This window comes from Gallus gallus, chromosome 10, assembly GCF_016699485.2.
Source record: "Gallus gallus isolate bGalGal1 chromosome 10, bGalGal1.mat.broiler.GRCg7b, whole genome shotgun sequence".
Classification (NCBI taxonomy): Eukaryota; Metazoa; Chordata; class Aves; order Galliformes; family Phasianidae; genus Gallus; species Gallus gallus.
In genome coordinates this window covers 19,084,963-19,106,109 of record NC_052541.1, presented here as the reverse complement: position 1 = coordinate 19,106,109, position 21,147 = coordinate 19,084,963, and the positions used below count along the sequence as shown (strand labels likewise).

Below are 21,147 nucleotides of genomic sequence, written 5' to 3'. Positions count from 1 at the left end.
ACAGTTGGACTGCGTGATCTTAGAGGTCTTCTCCAACCTTAATGATTCTATGATTCAAAACTCGATTGCACTGGATGATACTGTGCGATAGGAGAACTGCCTTCTGTATTGAGATGAGGCACACACGTTACACACCATCCTAGCTAAGAAGGCAGCCGCATCCTACCTTCCTGCCAAACCCTCCCAGCACTGGTTTAACTTACCCAAGGTAACCCCTGTAAGTTTTATCTCAGAAAATAACTGCCCCAAGGAATGAATCTGTTTCTGCGTGTACATTTGCTCACCTTTCTCTGGTGAGAAAATGGATTTGAATGTCCATCTTCTTTTTTCCTTTCTTTCCGCTCTTCTTTTTCTTCCCCAAGAAAGCTAGAATTAATGGTCATTCTTGAGATATTCATCTACACTTGCAAAAGCATTTCCTTTGGCTGAGCTGAATTCAGATTTTGTCAACAAAATTCCACCTCACTGAGTCACAATTGTGATTTTTCCCCATTAGCACCCATTTTCACAGCACGTAGATGGGGAACAAGGAGCAGAAAGCACTGCGGCCGGCTCACCTTGGGCCATGGAGAGTGCAGCTCTGTGCCACAGCCATGTCCTCCCCGGGCCAAGGACAACCCAAACCCAAAGACAGGAAACTGCAGAAAGTTTTCTGCTTCCAAGTACCTTCAGAGAGGTGGGGCGGGTTTGTAATAAACCATGCAGACTTACAACACCAACAAAACCAAGCTTTTCGTTTTGGACAAACTCTTCCATTTTGATTACTAGTGATTTCAATTAAGACTGCAAGGCTTCCTCACACAAGAAGTTACATTCTACAGATACCAAATAATTCCTAACAAGGAAAGTTCTGTGGCAGAGAAAAAAAAAAATTAAAGAGCTCAAGGAACTACATTTTCCAGAACTCTGAGAGTAAATCCCTGTTACAGTGCTACGTTGCTCCCCCTCTTTGCACTCCCACTGCACTGTACATGTGAAATGCAGCACTTCCACACAGTCCTGTTTTGTAACAATTTTGCACAGGGCATCGGTCACAGGCAGCGATCTGGAAAAAGATAGAGGCATGCTACAGTCTGAGCCTCTTTCCTCCCCACATCGTACCGTTTTCCAGCTCTCTTGCCCCCATAAGACCACGCAGGGAAGTAACACAGATAGCACAGGAGCAGATTTTGCATCTGTGCTGCAGTCCTTCAGCTCTGATGTCGTCTAATGAGGCTGGGAGCAGAGCCGGGTGAAATGCTGACGGAGACGCCAGCAGCCAGCCTCCACCCACAGCACGGAGATGCTATCTCCTACTAAGCACTCCTGTCTTTATTTTTTTTACCTAATCTCGATTTTTTAAAGGATCGCTTTAGTCCTGGGAACACTGTAAATAAGGCTGAGCTCGAGCAGCAAGCACAGTTCATTTCAGCCGGCTCTTAGGAAAACAAGAGAGCTAATTATACTATAGTAATTACCTGAAAATTATATGTATGTTGTTTTTCCACCAGTCGATACTGCTATTTTTGAACTTTGCATTGTTCTCATGGATTGCTGGAGTCGTGCTGTCTCTAAACGGTCTTCATGTCTCATCATTAGCTTAGCCTCTGGTTTGGAGAGGGCTTTAGGAGTTCAGCTGCAGCACGTGCTCTTTCGCCCAGATCTTTTGTGCTCAGTTGTGCACTCTCCCTCAGCACATCCTCAGCTGTGTTATATCTGAGAAGACATTTCCATTTTAACAGCCTTTTGAGAATGGATTCTAAGGTTCTGCCTCCACAACAGGGCTTCAGTTTGCTTCATCTCCTGCCCTGGGTGTGGCACGTTATTGTTGGCTATTTTTTGATTTAAGGGCAGCCCACAAAAGCACCTGCAGAGCAAAGGCACCGAGCAGGTGAGTGTCACACCACACTCCCACGAAGGGAATGCTGTCTAGCAGCAAGGACAGGGGAATGGGAATCAGGAGTTTTTGGATCATTCCCAAATAGATTCCTGCCATACTACCTGCCTTGCACCACGCCATGGAGTACGACGCACTGCTTTATGCAATGGGGATGATGATAATAAGAGATATCTCCCCGGACTGGTGGAAGGAAATTTATTAGTGTTTGGAAAGTACTCTGAGATTCTTGGATGAAAGATGGTGGAGCTGGAATGCTGGCAACATTAAAATAAGTTGGAGTCATCTTAATATTTATTGCATCCAGTGCTTTCATCTTCAAAGCTCTTTACTAGCGTCAGTGAATTAACAAAGAAAAATATTAATGAAGATCATATTTACCCATAAAATTATTCTCCCAAAGCATATATAAATAGAAAAATTTAAGCATCAGCTCCACTATAGTGCATTAAATCCCTAGTGGTGCTGTCCATAGCAAGCCTACTTAGAACTGTGAATTATTGGTTTGTGCTTTTAATGAGGGTAATTGGACCCCAGGCCTAATCCAGCAGCACTGGAGTCACTGGGAGTTTATCGCTGATTTCCAGGGGCCAAAATCGAGGCTGCTAAAGAAGAGGGAGAGCAGTGGTTAGAGAACAGCTCTGCTGTGCCGAGGTGCTTGTGTAGGGCTGCAGCGAGTGAGGGATGGCATCTCATGCCGCCCAACATATTTTGTGCTGAAATAGGGTTTGTTGGGTCTTCAGAATAGGCTGCAGAGAACTCAGAAACACATTGTACTGCTGGGAGTGAGACACAGCAGCCCTAGATATGCACTGCTTGATATATAAAACTCAGGGCATCCCAGACTAAACTACCCAAAATGTTGCTTGCAAGGAATTGCAGACTTTTTTTCCCCCCCAGGTATATTCTTACTGGCATAGACATCACTACCACATCACCACTGGGAAACGCAGCCTAGCAGTTTACTGAAAACCAGTAAACAAGGCAGTCCTTCCAAGTGCATTATCTACATTGATTTCAAACCAGTGCTCAAAGAACAGCGAGGGCCGTTCCCCTCTGTGTTTCATTTCCCAGCCACCTTCCCCACCTCAGCTTCTTCAGCTATAAAGATAAATAAAACCAGAGAATAAGCATTCTGCTCTTGCTCTGTCCCTGTTTCGTTTGAATTAAGCACATTTCCACGGGTCTCCTTTACTTCAGGAAGCACAGAGTCCCTGGGATGATGGACTCGGATACATTCCAGAATATAATGGGCTATCATAGATTTTTTTAAAAATCCATGGTGCACTCCATGGACTCTGGAGGTCATTTTAGGCAGCCCATCAGCGTTCAATAGCAATCTTTCTGCTCAGAGTGTTTTCTGCAGGCCGATAAGAAATGTGCAGTTGCCAGATGTGCTTCCCACAAAACCAAAGCAGTTGTGCTTTCTCCCTGTTTAGTGTGAAAAAACACATTATGTGTGAAGCGTTCTGCAGCCCAGCCTTGTCCAGGCTCTACTGCTGTTCCCTCAGAGCTGGCTGAAGGCTTCACAGTTATTCACAGATCGTATTGTCCCAGTTAATCTGCTACACAACGATTTGCAGGCAAAGCTTCAAATATGTCCGGGTCTGGATAGAAATGTTACCTTTGGGAAATATGCTTATTATTAGCATTAGGTATAGCTCTTGGTTTACCTCCAATAACTCTGCTGAATTATCTGGGGTTTGTTACCATTGCTTTGTGTGTTTGTCTATGTAGCGTGGTGGGGTAGACACTTTTTCAGCAGTTACTGTTTCTGACACTGCCAGAAGAATCTACAAGAACTAATTATTTCACACAACACCTAACACACAGCAAAGGACCAGCTAAGAGAACCTCTCCTGCTGTGTGCTTCTGAGCCAGCACAGTCAGACACAGGTAGTGGTGTCTGTAGGACAGAAAAACACCTGTGCAGGAGGGAGGATTTCTATGGACAAGCTGCATTTTAATGACAGGCAGGACTGGCACCCAAACAAACAGCCAAGGCCTTTTTCTCAACGTGTGATCTCATCATAATCCTCAATTTCTCTTCTAGATCAACAGGTTCCTCTTTATTTGTCATTGTCAGCCCCCAGCACAAAGAGCCTTTTGTCTACAGCTCTGACCCAAACACAAGATTTTTTGTCCATTCTCGGCCGTATGCTTTCTGATGGACTAACAGGTTTCCAAGCTATAGAGTAGAACCTTGACCCCAGAATGGGACATGGTTCTGTGACAACATTTCTGTGTTCTGACATCGTAACTTATCCCATGCAGCTCCACTGACGGCAACACACTCCAAGTAAGGACAACCCAAACCAGCCAAATACACAGCACCAGCACGCCTGTGACAAAGGCAGCACACATTGCATTAGGAACTGTGCAAGCCACAAAGCTCAGAGTCCCACCACAGCTTCCTCATGCCCTGCTCCCTCTGCCATGGTACAGACAGACTGCAATAGAACGCCATGTCGTGGCCATGCATGAAAGGCATTGCTGAGAAACAAGCAGCGCTAAGGCAAAAGTTAGTTTTCTCAATTTGCTACAGCACATCCCCATGTTGCAATCAGCCCACCTGATGAAGCACAGTGCAGAAAGCTGCCCATGGTCAGTGTTAAACTTGCTGCTAACATTCTGCAGCTGAACACAGGATGAAAGGAGCCCATGCCCTTTGGCTGGCACTTGCTCCGACTGTCACAGAAACCCTTTTGTTTTGCACTGAGAGCAGTGCCGGAGCCACATTCCTACCTGTCTCCCTCAGGGTGTGCCTGTGCCCACTCTGCTGCATCAGTAATATGGATTTTACTCAAGGTAAAGCTGTTCCAGAGCTCTAAGGGCATCCTCTTGAGAGACACAATGGGCGCTGGTTGAAGGGAATCTGCTCTCTTCTAAGTACACTTTAATTCTTTTCCCCATATCATTTTTTCCCCCAAAGCGTTTGTACTTAAATGTCCCCCCACAGACAGGGGTGCATGAGACCCATTCCATTTGAGAGCCACTTTCTCACACGTTTAGTAGAGCTCATGGGGTTCCGAGAGCTGAGCCTTAGCATGCAGGAGCTGCAGGGCAGGGAGGGGTGGCAGAGAGCCTCTTATCTCCCCATCCTTTATCAGAGCCCCCAGCTGTCCAACTATGGCAGCAGAGAACAGACAGAACCCAAAACCAGAGACAGATATGAGGAGCTGACCACGCAAGGTGCTGTGTGCTTCCAGCCAGACCAGAGACCTGTCTTTTTCCTGGCATTCCTCAGCGATTTCCCCATGGTAAGGAATAAATGGATGGATTTGGCACTAGACCTAAAAAGCAGAGTTGCACAAGATCCTTTCAGTTTGATCCTCCACCCGAACTCTTTCAAAACAGTCACTTCCCTCTTTCCGTTGAAATTTCCCTTTTTAAGTCAGAAGCCTTTAGCTTGAAGGCTTTTCATCTATTAAAAGATCAGCTGTTAATGCCATTTTTCCTATTTTCATTCAAAATGTCCTGCTGTTTTCTTCCATCCAAGAACAAAAATACTTCAGACAATACCCAGAGCTAATGGCACATCTCAGCCAGCCATGCTGATGGGCCATCCCGGAGCAGAGCTGGGGCTTGGTTTCAGGAAGCACAGTTATTATGGAGCTGTTGCCTCAATGGAGCCAGAACGTGAGCTGTTGTAGAAAGCCAACTATATACAATGCTAATAGCCAGAAAGCAGAAAGAGGATTACAAAAAATATAGCAACCAACCAACCCCCAGCCACAGCCATTGCCTTCTTGCTTGTGCAGCAGCAACAGAGCATTGCTTTGCTGTTCAAAGCTCTGGGTCTGGTTTTAGGGGCTGAAGCAGCAGCTTGCCCATATTCAGGGCACTGTGTACCACAACAAACAGGAGTCCATCACTTGAGCCTGCTGCCCTTATCAGGAGCCACAGTGCATGCAGATGCAGCTCTGATTAGAGCCTGCAGCCCCTTATCGGCCATGCAGCCCCACAGCCCGGGACCTTGTGGGAAACCCATGGGGCTGGCAACAGGTTGGAGGGCAGGAGCTGGACTCCACTCAGCATTGGTGCTGGGGGGACACCAAGCTTTGCCTTGTGCTGCTTCAGGGCCTTACACAAACAGCAGCTCGGTGAGGGACCGTCCATTCCTGAACGTATGGAGACCTGGGCAAGCTCAGACTCATTGAACTGCTCTGCCAGCAGGGACACAGCTCAGGGTCATGTCCCACACTGCAGCAGGAGCCCCACAGGCAGGGCTGGCCCCCCCATTTCCCTCACCCCTCACTGGAGCTCACAGCTCTCCATACAAGACCCCATTTGCACTTGGAGTTTTTTGTTTTGTTTTGTTTTTTTGCTTTTCTTTCTTTGCCTGTGGACATTTTGAAGAAAGAAAATTAAAAAATGAATTTAAATCAACTCCATTGTTTTCACTAAACCAACCAGAGAAAGGGATCAGACCGCGGCTGCAATTTGCCACATCTGTTCTTTTTATGCATTGTTTTATCGCCAAGAATTTCATTAAAGGTGTTACGTAACTTCACATTGTATCACATATTCAGCGTGTTTCCACAATCAGGAGCCCACGTGAGCACTTCAGCTGTGATCTTGCCCACCTTTGGCCCAGCCACAAAGATGGGCTGTGGTTGGGTTTTCCTCCCTTCTCCTACAACTGTACAGCCAATTAACGGCCAGGCTCCGCTGTGACCTGTGCAGTATGGATCACTTCTGCATTTGCTCTCAGAACAGTACACATTGTTTGCATCCTCTGCACCGTTCAACGGAACAAGGAGGTTATATGGATGGCCATGGTTACGTGTAAGCAGGCCATCTGAACTCAAGACAATAATGGGTCCATTGTTTGCAAAACACTGCAAGACAAGCATTAAAAAACACATTTGCACTGAAAGCTGCTGATGGACAGTTGGATCCAGGAGCGGAAATAATGGTAGAAAGCAATTTCAGAGATTATAAAGCGATTATAAAGCTGCCTTACAACACTCTTCCAGCGCTGAGTGCAACCCATCCACCTGCGAGCAGGAGCTCAGGGCTGGCAGAGCTGTGCACGGAGGGGATGTGGTCTGCGCTGCAGTGCAGGTGAACCGCTGAGCGCTTTGGAAATTTCCAGCCTGGCATTGCTTCCCATGCAAAGCTCCATCCCGTTCTCCTGGGTCGGATATTCTGCACACAGATCCTCATTTGGACCGCGGCTCTGGAAAACTTGATTAGAGCTGTGAAAATGGAATTTTTATTAGGGAGAGCTGAGCTTTTGCCAAGGTTTATTTTTTCAAGGGAGTAGGACCTAATCCTCGAAGTCGTTCCAGGGCTGTGCTATTCTGGATGCCCTCGTGATGGTTTATGGCAATTACGCAGCCAGACCTGGCCCGACGGGTAATGTTTGCTTTGGACAAGTTGCTGCAGATGGCAAGCGACTGCAAATGTACTTTTCAGCCCAGCACGGGCATCACTGAAAATGCATTTTTTTCCTGAGCTGTTTCTTTTTTTCCTCTTCATTTTACACATTATTATTATTGCGCTGCCAAATCCACACTACCTAAAAAGCATTTAAAGAGAATGCAGAACAACGTACGGGTGCTGGGACAGAAGCCTGCTGGGCGCAATCATTGCATAGATAAGCAATGCCAGGAGATGCATTTCTGTCTGATCAAACCCGAACCCCTGTTTAGGTGATGCTTTTCAGGGAGCAGCATGGCAACCCACAAGGCTCAGAGCAGCCCTCCAGAGGGGCTTCACCCCTCCCCGCGAGCAGCAGCCAGACGATACCAAGCTGTAAATCCAGGAATGCATGGGAAAGGAGCAAATTAAGACGTGCTATACTTGGCAGGTTGCTTTGCGAGCATAGCACTTGAGAAAGGTGACATTAACAGCCCCAGCAGCTGAAGGCTGCCTGCTTCCAGAGCTGGGGCAGCAGAAGCAAAGGATTCCCAGAAAGCACTCCTTCCCCTCCTTACTCCTCAGGTGCAGGAGCCGCGGTGGCACAGCCCATTGCTCACCGGTAGCAATTAGCACCGATTCATAGCAATGGCAGAGGGGCAGCTCTGGGCAGTTGAACTGCAGGGATATCACTCCACCGCTGCCCGGGCTCTGAGGCTGCAGAGCATCTCTCTGCCAAACGCCCGCACGGTGGCAACAGTGGCTCAGTTCCACAGGAAAATAATGAGAGTTCATTTGTTAGTGTCAAATTCCAGCACTGGATGTGCGTGCCCAGCTCATAGGGCCCCAGTGAGAGCCCTGCTTTGAAGCGGGGCCGGTGGCACCAGGTGCAAAATATTCAGGAGGAGAGCTCACGTGCACACAGAGCTGAGGCCACAGCTTCATTAGGAGCTGGGAGGAGATCAAAGGAAGGAGCTCTGAGCATAAAAAGATGATAGTAAAGGGGGTGAGGATGGGGGGGGGGAAGAAAGCTGCAGCGTTCACTTTGCAACATGAGCATTAATGTGGGATTTGTGCAACTGCACGCCGTCCTTTCAGCCATGCCATACAAAAAGCCTCGTTAGCACCCACACCTTCATCAGCCTAATTAAAGCCAGAGCTGATGGCATGCAGGCACTGCAGCTGCTCACTGCAGCTCGCTGCCTTCCCTGACCCACCTGAGTGAGCCCTTAGGAGAGCAGCCACACATTGCTCCACACTGATAACACAGACACTCAGGGTGAGGGCAGCAGGGCCCCCAGCCAGACAGCAATCAGATCTGGGGGATTTCCCCCCCCCCCACAACGGCTACTGAGGTGCAAAGAAGGGGATGGGCCATCTCACTACTGCTGCTCATACCACGTGGGATGCACAAGGAGGAAGGAGCCAACAGCGGGGCCTGGAGCCAGGCAAATTTGGGGGCCCCTCCCAACTCAAGGCTCTCTGTAGCTTGTCCTATGGATCTCACACACCTCTCCCTCACAGCCAAACACAGCTGTCACCCAACAGACAGAAGAGGTGATTATTTTTCCTCCTTGTCACCAACAGCAAATAGAAGCTGAAAATCCAAGAGCCATATGAAATAAAAGTGAATACTTTTTAGGCACTTACTGGTGAATGGTGGGTACATAATGCTCTGACTTTCCAAGCCAACACGTCTCCTGCTTGTTGGCGGAACCTAAATAACCCTCAAGGAGCATTTCCTTGCTTCTAGCTTGAGTTAGAGAGCAGCACTGCTTCTCAGACACCACTCCATCAATCTGACGATGCCCAAGATGTTTGCTAAAGCAGAGCCTGTCCTTGCATTAGGACAGAGCATCTTAAATTATCTGCAACACTGCCACTGGTGAGCCCCCAGCACAGGGTCAGTGATCCACTCCCACCTGACATCACCATTTCAAGGAAAACAATCCCAACTCCATCAGCCCCCTCTTCTCAGAGCCGTGGGATCAGAGGACACAGGAGGGTGAGCCCCCACATCCCCAATTGCTCTCCTGCCCCAAAATCCCAAACTTCAGCATGGACCAGGCAGGTCTGTGCCCCAGACTGCATCCTCAAGGGGAAATTTGGGAGTTTCCACAAGAGTTGCACAGCTGAAGCCCATCTGGGCACGGGGAACGCCATCTCCCGGCATCCTACAGAGCTGACCCCACTGCACTCTCAGGTGCTGCAGACCCACATGCCATCACATCCAACTTCAGCACAACAGCTTGGAGCACATCTCAGGACCAGCAGCTGAGCTCCAGCCGGCCCCTGCCATTTTGGGGGTGTCTGACATTCGCGTTCCCTCTAAAAGCAGCTTTGCAAAACATCTTCCAACCAAGTGGTGACACGGCAGCAAAGCCCAGAGCAGACAGCGTGCCATCACCACCCCAAACAAGGCCTGCACACAGCCCTGCGTGCAAGAGGGAGCAGCATATGGGGAGAAGCATTGGCCAGGCTGGAGGTCTGCTGCTCAGCTCCTCGGAGCTGCTCTGCCACTGGCCTGAAAGAACAACTCCATCAGCTGCAGCACGCAGACCTTCTGCTTCTCCCAATTCAAATTCATCACAGGCTCAAGTACAGGCACTCCAGGCTTTTTCCTGCTTTAATTATTTAAAAATCCTAACTCTGCCTGTTTATTTTTGTGGGCTATTACTGCTTTCAACTATTTTAAGACTGAAAAAAAAAAAAAGAATAAAAATTTGAAGCCTCTCCCTCATTGTGCTGCTGAAGTTTAATTCACTCTAATTATTTCATATTACTTAGACTATAATAGTTTCATAATTTCTAGTATATTAAGCACTTAATACGTTGTGTCATTTGATGTCGCATATTAAATTCAGCAAAGTACATTTTAATGAGAGCTAAGTTGTGTGAAAATATTAATACAAGACATGGAGTGGGTTTTGCACCCACGCTGCTGGGAGACGTGTGGGGCAGGTGAGCAGTGGCACGGTCCCAGCAGCCTGCTATGGGGAGAGCAGAGGCTGGGGGGGGGGGGGGGGGGGGGGGGGGGTGGTCGTGGTGATGGGATGGCAGTTGGGTCCCCTCTGGGTTGCAGGAGCTCCTTGGGGTGTGGTGGCACTGCCCAGAGTGCTGCCAGCACTGCTGTGTGCTTCTCCTCAGGGACAGAGGCCCGGGTCAGGTTCCTCCATAGGGTCACTTTGCGCCACATCCCAAAGGACCCACAGCAACCCAAACAGAGAGCGGCAAAAGAAAGCGTGCAGTGCAAGATGCTGCAGTCTGCAGAGTCCCAACTACTTCACCCCCACAAACTGACAGCCTCTCAGCCTGCAAAGTCTGATTCTGACTTCTCATCCATTTCTTTTTCAAAGTTCCTCCAATCTCTGCATCCCTTCCGTGTCCCAGCAAGAAAACCCCTCCCCAGCGGGCTCACCTGCACGCACATGAGCTGCTAGCAAGGCCACGCACTGCAACTCAACCGACGTCACCAGAGAAACCACGAGAGAGCTCCTCAGAGCAAAAGCAAAGCTCCACGGACCGAGGGGAGCCCAGGGGAAGGGGCGGTGCCTCCACCTGCTGGTTTTTACGCCCCTTCCCCGCCCCAGGTGCTGGCGATCCGCTCCCGCTGCCCACCCCGCACAGCTGAGCCCATCCCCGGAGTGCGGGACCCACCTGGAGCCGTGCGGGGCTCTGGCGGCGCTGCCCCGACGGGTTGGGGGGGGGGGGGGAAGAGAGGAGGAGCTGCACCTCCGGCTGCGCCCACGCGGTGGCGGCCGAGGCCGCGGAACTGCACCGCTTCTCTCGTGAGCGCGTGCCGGCGGCTGAGTGCGGCCGCTCCGCGCTCGGGGGTGCGCGCCCCCCCCCCCCCCCCGCCCTGGGCCGGGCATTGCGCAGCTCCCCCTGGGCCGTCGGGACATCCCCCGGGCCCAGCGCTGTACCCGCAGCCCGGAGAGCCCTCTGTCCGAGGTGCAGCCCCGTCCCAAACGCTCCTGCCCCGCCCCAGCTCCGCAGTCCCCCCGGGCCGCCCCCGCGGCGCTGCCGTCGGGTGTCCCGCAACGGTGCGGCGCTGAGGATGGGAGCGGGAATTTCGGGCTATAAGGTGCGCAAACCCCCTCCCAGCCCGCTCCCGGAGCTCATTAATGTGATACTTTCATGTGTGAAACGAGCATATAAATGGGCATTAATGAGCTCCCGGCTGCGGTGCGGGGGAGGAGAGGGGAGCGGGGAACTGCGTGGGGTGCGGGCGGCTGCAGTGGGGGCACCTCGGGCTGTGCGCCCCGAGGGGGCGGCCCGCAGCGAGCAACCACCACCCCCCTCCGGGCCCCGCACGGAGCAGGCGGTGCTTAAAGTCGGCTTTTATTAAAGAACCAAAATCCCGTACAGAGGTGGTGCCCCCCCGGAGTCGCGAACCGCCCGTTAAAGTGCTGTCACATCCAGAAATGTACGGGGGGAGGGGGGGAGGTGAGGCAGGAGGGGGCCCGAGGGAGGGGGGGGGAGGTGGGGAAATAAATATACATCATAAATAAATAAAAATCCAACAAATACTGTACCAAGAGAATCACAGTACATTTATATCCATTGCACATAGCCACGTTTGTTTCCAGTCTGGACGAGGGCGGAAGAAGCGGACACACAGGGAGGGGGGAGGGAGGACGCGGAGCGGGGTGGGGGGCCCGGGGGGGTCCCGCCCTATTGCCAGTCCGAGAGGGCCGAGCTCCGAGTCCCCTTATGTACACGTGGCTCCTCGTGGAAATGGCTTTGCGTGGGCTCTGCCCTGGGCTGCGGCGCGCCGCGGGGCGCATGGCTTCGGGGGGGGAATGGGGAGGGTTCGGGGGGGGTCACTGGGGCAGCAGCGGCGGTTTGAAGGAGCAGTTCCCCGTGCAGTGCCGCGGGGTCAGCATCTTGCAGGAGAAGTGGTGCAGCGCGTCGTGGGCCTCTGCAAAGCGACACCGCCGTCAGCCCCGACCCCACCGACGGGGGAGGGGGGGGGACGCGACTCTGACCCCGCGTTAGATGTCTGAGCCCCCCCTCCTGCCTCGGTACCTTTCAGTTTCTGTTGGATGGCGTAGCGCGCTTTCCGCTCCTGGTCCAGCTCGTTGCACAGCGTGTCTGGAGCGGAGGGGGGAGGGAATAAAATGAGCTGGGGGAGGGAGCGGGGAGCGGCCGCCCCGTCGAGGGGAGCGGATAAAGGGAAAGGGGAATTGGCGAGGAATGGCACTCCTCGGCAGGGGTTTAACGGGGGTGGGAGGGGCAGTGCCCGCGGGTGGCTTCGGGTACCCATCGGGGGAGAGACAGAGTGTGGAGTAAAAGTACAGTGAAATAACGCAAGGAAATAATAAAACGCGATGATGAAAATAAGAGAATAAAAAAGAACAAGAGAAAAAAAAGAACGAGAATAAAAAACAAAAAACCAAAACAAGAGAATAAAAAAGAATAAGAGAATAAAAAGAGTAAGAGACTAAAAATAATTAAAAATAAAAAAATAAAAAGAATAATAAGAATAATAGGAATAGAAGACGTTAAAATAAATAAAACAATTGAATGGAACGAAAGAGGAGGGAAAGAATCGCGGCGGGGCCGCACCTCGGACGATCTGCAGCTGCTGCACCATCTCCTCGCGGTACGCCAACTCCCTCTTCATCTGGTCCTGGAAGTTATCTGCGGGCACAGCGCGGTCAGTGCCGCCCCGCCCGGCCCCGGCCGCAGGGAGGGGCTCCCCCGGTACCTTTCAGGCTCTGGAAGTCCCTCTCCAATTTCTTCCTCAGCTCCATTTGCTCCAGGACGAGTTTTTGCAGTTCGTCTGTTGAAAAACACGCGGCGGGGTTTTGGGGGGAGCGCGAGCTTTTCCATATGGAGCGGCTCAGCGCGGCGCTAATCGCATTACATTGCATTAATCACAGGAGTTAATCACTCCTGCGGAAAGCACGAAGACCCCGAGCCGCGACGAGGGGCCGGGGGGGGTCCCCTCCCGTCGGGTCCCGCAGCGGCCGCCCCCTCCGCCCCACGGGGCCGCCCCCTCTCACCTCGGGCCAGGTTCTCGATGTCCTTTTCCACCAACTGCGTCCCCGCCACCTCCATGCCGAGCTCTTCTCCTGCGTCGGTTTATTATTGTTGTTTTGATTTCGGAGAGGGGCGCGGAGCTCCGTCCGCGCCGTCGGGGGAAGGGAGGGGGGTGGGGGGGCTGGAAGGGTGTTCGGCGGCCGCGCAGCGCCCCGCGGGGAGGACTTACCTCTGTCAGTATTTACAGGGCTGGGATGCGAGACGCTCCTTTGGTCCTGATAGGATTTTCTGGTCTCTAAATCCTCTGCTGTCGAGTGATTGTCTTCTTTATCTTGCTCTTAAAGTTAATAAACCGATTTTCAACCGTAAGCAATGAAAGTATGGTCCTGATATATCCTTAATTACATAATTAAGGACAAAGCCCTCGTTAAAACCTTCTTAGAGGACATCCTAATCGCTTTGCCGTTGGAAAGTAGCTTGCTGGCAGCTTTGCCCCTTCGGGCGGCCCCCTCCCCCGCCCCGAGCCCTCCCGAAGGCCGCTCCGGGGCATCCCCGGGCGCTGCGCGGTCCCCGTCCCGTCCCCGCTCCGAAATCCGTTCGCTGTCTTTTTTTTTTTTTCTCCCGAAAGCCGCCAAACGAAAGCGGCGCTCCGGAGGCCCCCACCGGCTCCGCGCGGTGCCCGATCCCCCCCCCTCAACCCCGCGGTTCGATTTACCCTTCGCTTCAGGGGTGCAGAGGAAGGCGGCTCCCAGGGCTGCGGCGGCTTTCAGCGGCTGCAGGTGCTCCCCCCGCTCCGGCGCGTACACCTACAAAACAGCGGGTCAGGGCGCGGGGCCGACCCCGAGGCGTCCCCCGGCCCCGGCCCCGCACCTCGTAGGCGCCGCCGCTGCTGCTCCGCTCGGGGCTGCCGTCGGGGCCCCGGGGCCCCTCCTCCGCCGCCCCCTCGACCCCCTTCTCTTCCGGCCCCTCCGCCGCGGGGAGCGGCTCCTCGGGCGCGGGCAGCAGTCGGGGCGGCGGCGGCTCCCGCTCCTCGGCGGGGGCGGCGGTCTCCTCCTCGTCGTCCTCGGGGAAGCGGTTGGACTCCACGTCCACCTCGGGCTCCTCGGCCGTGTCCCCCCCGGGGGACAGCGAGCGGTAGCTGGAGCTGCCCTCGCTGAGAAAGTCCGGCGAGAGGTAGCCGGGCGCTCGGGCCGCCGCTCCGCCGTACGCCTCTCGGGTGCCGTAGAGCTTGGCGATGCTCTCGGTGTCCTTCACCACCGGGCGGAAGGCGGACAGGTAGCTGCCCTTCCTGGGCAGGGGCAGCGGGCCCAGCAGGGCCTCGTCGCCGGAGCGCTCCTCTTCGCCGGCCGCCCTGGACAGCGCGCTGGGACAGCGCTCTCCGTCCGCCCCGGAGCCTTCTTGGGGCGTCGCGCTGCTCCGCCCGCTGCCCGACGGCTCCGAGCCCTCCAGCTCGCCGTGCCGCCCCGACGGCTCCGCCGCCGCCGCCGCGGCCGCCGCCGCCGCCGCCACCACCACGGCCGTGGCCGCCGCTTTGGCCTGGCTCTGCGCCGGGTAGGGCGGCACGGGGAGGCTGCCGGCGGCCGGCCAGAACATGGGGAACGAGGGGTACACGGCCGCGTCCTTGGCGGCGCCGGGCTGGTGGGGCGGCTGGGCCGGCTGCGGGGGGTGCGGGTGCGGGGGCCCCCAGAACATCCCCGACGGCAGCGCGCCGCCTTTCCCCGCCTCGCCGCCCCCCGCCCCGCCCAGCGCGTCCTCCTGCTTCTTGGGGCAGAGTCCGAAGGCCGCGGCCGGGAAGCCGTAAGGATGCGGGAAGAGCGGAGGCGGCAGCTTCTGCAGCATGCCGAAGCCTTTGCTGGGCACCGGGATCACCGGGTAGCTCCGCACCGCGCCGGCCCCGCCGTGCCCCCCCGCCGCCCCGCCGTGCCCCGACGGCAGCCCCAGCGCTCCGCGCTCCCCCGGCGCCTCCTGCCCGCCGCAGCGGAGGCTCTTGTGCGCGGGGGGCAGCTCGGGGCCGGCGGGAGGCGGGGGGTGCAGCGGGGCCTTGGCGGCGGGAGAGCCCCCCCCGGGACCGCCCCCGGCCGCGCCCTGCAGGGAGAAGGTCCGCTTGCGGGTGCCGCCGTTGAACATGGCCTTGACATCCTCCCAGGCGTGCGACAGCTCCTCGGTGGCCGTCTTGTCGCTGAGCTTGAGGTGGCGGCGCCACGAGTTGAAGTTGGCGGCGTCGGGCTGCGTGTATTTGGAGTCCGGGGTGCGGTGCGAGTGGAAGATGAACTTGTTGGGGGAGAAGTACATGCTGCAGTAGCTGCACTTGATGCACTTGGCGCGGGAGCTGTTGTAGCGGGCGGGGATGAAGCTGCCCCGCGAGCCCCAGGCGCACTCGTGCACCACGTCGAAGGCGAAGTTCTCGGGCAGCTTGGGCGGCTTGTGCTCGCCCAGGAAGGACTTGCAGAGCCGCTCGGCCTCCCGCTTGGTGATCATGCCGCAGCGGCGCGACGAGATGGGCATGGCCCCGGCCCGCCGCAGGATCTCCAGCTGCACGGGCGTGCACTGCACGCAGGTGATGCCCAGGGCCACGCGCCGGTTGTGGATCTCATTGTAGCTGTAGTTCTTGAGCAGAGTGTTGGAGATCTGCGCCAGGCACAGCCGCTCCTGCCCGTCGATGACCAGGGACACGATGGGCACTCCGTACAGAGAGGTCTCACCCACTTGGTTGGGCTTCAGGGTATTGGAGCCCTGGTACGGCTGCAGCTCTTGCTTTGAATTTGGGGAGGAGCTTGCATCTCTCCCGTTTCCCAGCTGACTGCCGATCGCCTCCATTCCCCCCGAAAACGCCCCTGCAAAACAAAATAGCGGCGAAAGGCGTCGGCGAGGAGCGCTCCGGGGGCCCCTCCTGTCCTCCCCCCGCTCCCCGGCCCTCAGCACCGGGCGCAGCAGCGGCGACGTTCCCGGCCGCGGCCCCGGAGGGCTCCGCGCGGCCCCGCACCGCACCGCCGCTCCGCAGCCGCGGCCGAGGGCGTCCGAACCGGAGACGGGATGGGGATGGGGATCCGGGTGGGGATAGGGACGGGGACGGGGACGGGGGGGGACGCCGCTCTCTTTGTGCCGTACCCCAACGCAGCGCACCGGAGGGAGCGCGGAGCGGCTCCGGCCGGGCCGAAACTTGGAGCCGGGGCCCTGCAGCCGCGCGTCCCCGGGAGGCGATTAGGGGCGGGGAGGGGGATTATAGGGGCCGGGGCGGGCAGCCCCCGCCGCACGTAGCAGCAGGGAAGCGAGCGAGGCAAATTGGCTTAGCGAGGAGGGCTGTAAGCGGCTTCCGCGCTCGGCGCACGAAAGAACGGGGGAACCGCTCCCCAAATCGCTCCCCCGCGCCGCCCCGCGCCGCCCCGCACCGCCATCACTTACCGCGGCGCGGAGCCGGGATGGACGTGCGAGCGGCCCGCGCTCCTCGGGGTTAAGGGCCGCCGCTCATCCGCCGCCCCGGGGCCGCTCATCCGCCGCCGGGCGCAGCGCGGGCCCCCCCGGCCCCCTCCTCCCCGCGGGGACGGGCGGCGCGGTGCGGGCGTTCAGCGGTGCTGCGGGGCGGCCGCTTCCTCCGTGTCCGCCCGGGCGCGATGCAACAAGAGCGAGTGGGCAACCGCGCCGCCGAGGGAGGATCCGGATCCGTACTTGGAGCCGCCGCACATTGATCCGGTGACAGCTAAAATAACGGGAAGACACACCCACTTAGCACCAGCATATTTACATTAACTGCCTCCGGGACCCCGCGGCCGTCAATCACCGATGCGCTCCGCTCAATCACGGCGCGGCTTTAAGGCACAGCGGAGCGGGGCGGGGGGGCTCGGGGGGCCGCCAGCGAGCGGGGACCCGCCCGGGTCTGCCCGAGGTAAGAGCGGGGATCCGCAGCTCTCCGCGCATCTCTTCTCCCCTCCGCGCATTTCCGCGCGTCCCTCCGCGTTTCGGCCCGCGCCGCCCCCCGGGCTTCGTTGTAACGTACCGGTTTGGAGCGGGATGCAACGAAAACCCTCCTCCCCGGGGGGGGTCGCCGATAGGGCCCCAACGAATCTTCCCCTTCCTTCTCACCGCCGTTCCCCCCTTCCTCCGTAGCCGGGATGAGAGCTCCGCCCGGGGGGTGAGGATGCGCGGATGGGGACAGAGGGGCGGTAACGAAATCGCCGGGAGGAGGCGGAGGGGGGGGCGACGGCCGCGGTTTTTCGTTCGCTCCGGGGGTCCCCTCCGCGCCGGCGGGACCGGAGGCCGTAGGAATGGGGGTACCGCTCCGGTGGCCTTCGGTCCCGCCGGCGCGGAAGGGCCCCCACCCGGCTCCGCATCCCCGCCCTGGGTGCGTTGGTCACGGCCACGTTAATTAAACTGTAATTAATCATCATGTCCGGCCGCGATCGGCGCAATTACACTGATCAAACAGAAGTTAATAACGGCGCGCACCGCCCGCGGCTATCGCTTTTATAGATATATATTTCTCTCTCTCTATTATTGTTTATTATTTATGATTATTCTATCCCGCCGCCGAGAGGACGCGGTGCGGAGAGAAACGCGGCCGCGGAGCCCATCCCGGCGCTGCGTCCCCGCGGTGGGGCCGCTCCGCACAGCCCGAAGGCGGCTGCGGGTCCCCGCAATTCGGGTGCGGGACGCCCCGTCGTGGCGGGGCGGGGAGAGAAGCCAAAGGCGGGGAGCTGCGGGCTCGGCCTTCCCGCAATGACCGCAACCCGAGCCGGTAATTATCCCTCTCTCTCTCTTTTTTTTTTTTTTAATTATTTATCCCCGCTCCTCCTCCAGCCGGCACTGAGTGAGACCCTCCGGCGCTGCCACATCTCTCACCGCTTATTTTCGTGTTTGCGGGGTGGGCCCACGGGTGGGGGTTAAACACGGCGCGGTACCCACGGAGCCGCTCCGCCTCGCTGTGCCACCGCCGGCCGCAGCCCGGCGCCCCATCCCCACCGGGGAGGCCTCACGTCGGGGGGCCCCGAGGGGCTCAAATCCGCGGCTCCACCGCGTCCCCCTCCGCCGTCTCCGCTCCCGCGCCCCGCAGCACCGCACCGCACCGCACCGCACCGCCCCGACAGCGCGGAACGGCCGCGGCTCCTCCGCTCCTCGCCGCCTCCGCTATCTTCGAACAGTTGAATTGACTGCAGTTTTTGTCAGTTAATTAGGTTTAATTTACATAATTAGTACAGTATAAAGAGTATTGGGGATAATCAGGAGGTACGTCTCGCTTACTGTGTAAACACGGATTCGGAATTAAAAATCAGATGTAATTAAGGCGTGTGCGCGCGGCTTTTAATTGTAATGAATTTCTAATTAACGCTCAACGATCGCCGCACGCGGGAGCGGGGACGTTTGCGGGGCCCCCCCGACCCCCCCACCCCCGGGGCTGCGCGGTGCGGGGCGGTGCGGGGCGCCCCGACGGGACCCGCGGGCGGTTCCGCTCCCGGCTGAGCCCGGCGGATCATTTCGGTTAAAACTTATGGAGCCGTGGCACGGGGGGGTGGGGGTGGGGATAAATAAATAACCGCCCGGAGACGGCCGCGGAAGGGCCCTCTCTGCCTCTCCCTTTCCCTCCTGGAGGGCTGTGCCGAGATTGCCACATAAATCACGGCGGTCTAATTCAGTGGAAGTTTAATAAACGCCTCCTATTGGAAATGAATGTTCCCCATTTAACAGTTGTATCAGCACCATATAAAACCATGACCCCAATAAATTTAATTTTAGAGGCCGATCAATCCGGGCTTCTCTCCATCGATCCGCAGCGGCTCTGCGTTTACGGCCCCTTCCGCGGCCCTTCGCGGGGAGCGGGGGGGGGGGAAGGAGCGCTTCGATCACACTCTTTATTAGGAAAAGATTGCTCCGAGAGGCCTGAAAATTAAACGGTGACATTTTAATTACTGGACATTGACAAAGGAAGCGGGCGGCGGCTCTCTGCGGGCCGGCAGCGCTGCGCCCGCCCCGACGTGCGGAGCGCCCGCGGGTGCGCAGAGATACGCGGAGGGGTGAACGGAGCCCCGGGGCCCTTTTCCCGGTGTCTGTGTGCGCCCCCCCGGCTGTGTCTCCCGAATGGCCCTTCTGTGCTCCCCAGGCGCCCGCTCCATGCATCCCCACTCCGTTCCTCCTCTCTCGCCCCCTCCCCCCCATCACCCCTCCGCCTGCTCTCTCCGTCTACCCGTCACCTTCCGCCCCCCCCCCCCCCCCGTTACCTCCCAGCCCAATTCAGCCCCATCCCGCCCGGCTCGGGGTAGGAGGTGTGAGGGGGCTGCGGAGGAACGCAGCGCTCACGATCGATGCCCACGATTTATCGATGGGGTTAAAGAAGCGCCGTGCGCCCGGGGCAGCAATTAGAGGCTCTTCGTCCCCGAGCCGGGCCGAGCCGAACCGGGCCGTGCCGAACCTGCAGCACCGCAGCTGCGCGGGTCCGGACCCGCAGCTCTGCCCCCACCGCGAGAAGTTCTCCTCCCGCCATCCATTGCCGTTAACGTCTCCCGGGCCGACAAACCTTGACCTCCTCGCAGGACGAGGGGTTCGGCGGAGCCGCAGCGCTGCGGGAGCGGGGAAAGCTGAGCCCATCCATCCGTTCCCAGCGCGTTCCGACTGTGCATCCCCCGAAGGGAGCGCCGCTCCGGGTCAGCGCAGCTCCGCGCACTGCGGCTTTCGGCGGGGATCGGCGCGCACCTTCGAGCTTTTTATTTTTGCCTTCTTTCTGTTTCCGTGCGCCAAAAATATCTGAACGTGTTGAGTGGTTTTATTTATTTATTTATATTTTCCTTTTTTTTCTTTCTTTCTTTTTTTATTATCATTTTGATTTTTTTTTCCCAGAGCCCGCGCCGGGCAGCCCAGAACTGCAGCACAGCAGAACAGCGCTCGGCTCAGCCCACCCCGCCGGTTGGTGCCCCGCGGGGGCCGCAGCCCCGGGCTGAGGGTCCCCAATGGAGGCGGAGGATGGGGCTCCCCAAAACAACCGCCGTGACTCCGGACGCCGCTGTCACGGGGTGCAGCACTGCCGCTCTGCGGGCGCTGTGCTGTCTGGGGTTCGGGTTGGTGCTGCTCGGGGGGGAGCTGCGCACTGTGGGAGGACAAGGAGGAGCAGGCAGAAGTTAGCGGTAGGGATGTGGATGGCGGTGGCAAGCCGCCCGCAAACTGCCCTGCACAACATAAGAAGCTTCTGAGCGCCTTTCTGAAAAGTGGGATCCCGAGCGCTTTGCTTTGCAGCTCCCACAGAGCTGGGGCAGCCTGCTTCGCATCGCCCCCAGTACCACCTCCCTGCATCCGAGAGGCAGAGAGAGATTCCTGTGCTCAGCCCCCTCCCTTGGCAGCCCCTCAGTCCCACCTTCCCTGCGCTGCTCGCAGGGTCAGCGCCGCTCCTGGATGGCGGAGGAGCACACGGAGCCCCACGGCGCTGCCCCACGTGTCGGTGGGGCTGAGCGGTCGGTGGCCGCTGTCTGTCCCTGTCCGGCAGAGGGGACACGTCGGCACCGCGCGGGGCGTTAATCCCCACTCAGGTGTTCACCACGCAGCGCCCCGCGCTGCCGGCCGAGCGGGACGTGGCTGCGCGGTGTAACAGTGCCGCATTTTCTTCAGGCTTTCTGGCCGAGGAACGCCCCGATTCCGGCTTCAGAAAGCTGCAGCGGGGAGGAGCAGCCCCAGCCCCTGCGCGTGGAACCTGGATGCACCCCGTCCCTGCGGTGGGCTTTGGGGAGCAGCGATCACAAGCAGATCGCACCCAACGCCACCGCTCCCCCCCCAAGGCACAGCCTTGCTTCTACCGACTTCTTACCTAAACCCTAAAGGGAGAGACTTTTTTATCCAGAGAAAGCCAATGCGGACCGCAGGAGATAAACAAACAGGCGAGCTGCCCGCGGTCCGCACGGCTCCGAGGGAAGAAATTTGTCTCACTTTAGAAGAAGGACCCGAAG

The 21,147-nt window shown here is 57.2% G+C and overlaps 2 protein-coding genes and 1 non-coding gene across 4 annotated transcripts in view; all 3 read right to left on the bottom strand.

The window, feature by feature from the left end:
• Positions 1 to 10,934, bottom strand: part of PIAS1 (protein inhibitor of activated STAT 1) — a 66,924-nt gene extending 55,990 nt beyond the window's left edge. The window contains exon 1 of one of the 2 annotated variants that reach the window (XM_025153870.3): positions 10,659 to 10,934. In XM_025153870.3, the coding sequence (XP_025009638.1) occupies positions 10,659 to 10,670 (12 nt within the window). In that variant the 5' untranslated portion in view covers positions 10,671 to 10,934. Of the gene's footprint in view, positions 1 to 4,621; positions 4,942 to 10,658 lie in introns of those variants that run through there. The other variant, XM_046899082.1, reaches the window with a different exon arrangement.
• On the bottom strand, positions 10,484 to 10,557 carry MIR1642 (microRNA 1642). The gene has a single exon (NR_035133.1). It is a non-coding gene; the product is annotated as a microRNA 1642 (primary transcript).
• Positions 10,935 to 11,767: 833 nt separating the features above from the next.
• On the bottom strand, positions 11,768 to 16,676 carry SKOR1 (SKI family transcriptional corepressor 1). The gene is made up of 9 exons (XM_040706685.2): positions 16,628 to 16,676; positions 14,096 to 16,059; positions 13,941 to 14,031; positions 13,455 to 13,562; positions 13,249 to 13,317; positions 12,951 to 13,025; positions 12,809 to 12,883; positions 12,269 to 12,334; positions 11,768 to 12,161 (listed from the first exon to the last, which is right to left on the bottom strand). Exons 2-9 carry the CDS (start codon positions 16,040 to 16,042, stop codon positions 12,064 to 12,066), a joined length of 2,529 nt encoding a protein of 842 aa, XP_040562619.1. The 5' UTR covers positions 16,043 to 16,059; positions 16,628 to 16,676; the 3' UTR covers positions 11,768 to 12,063.
• Positions 16,677 to 21,147: the final 4,471 nt, after the last annotated feature.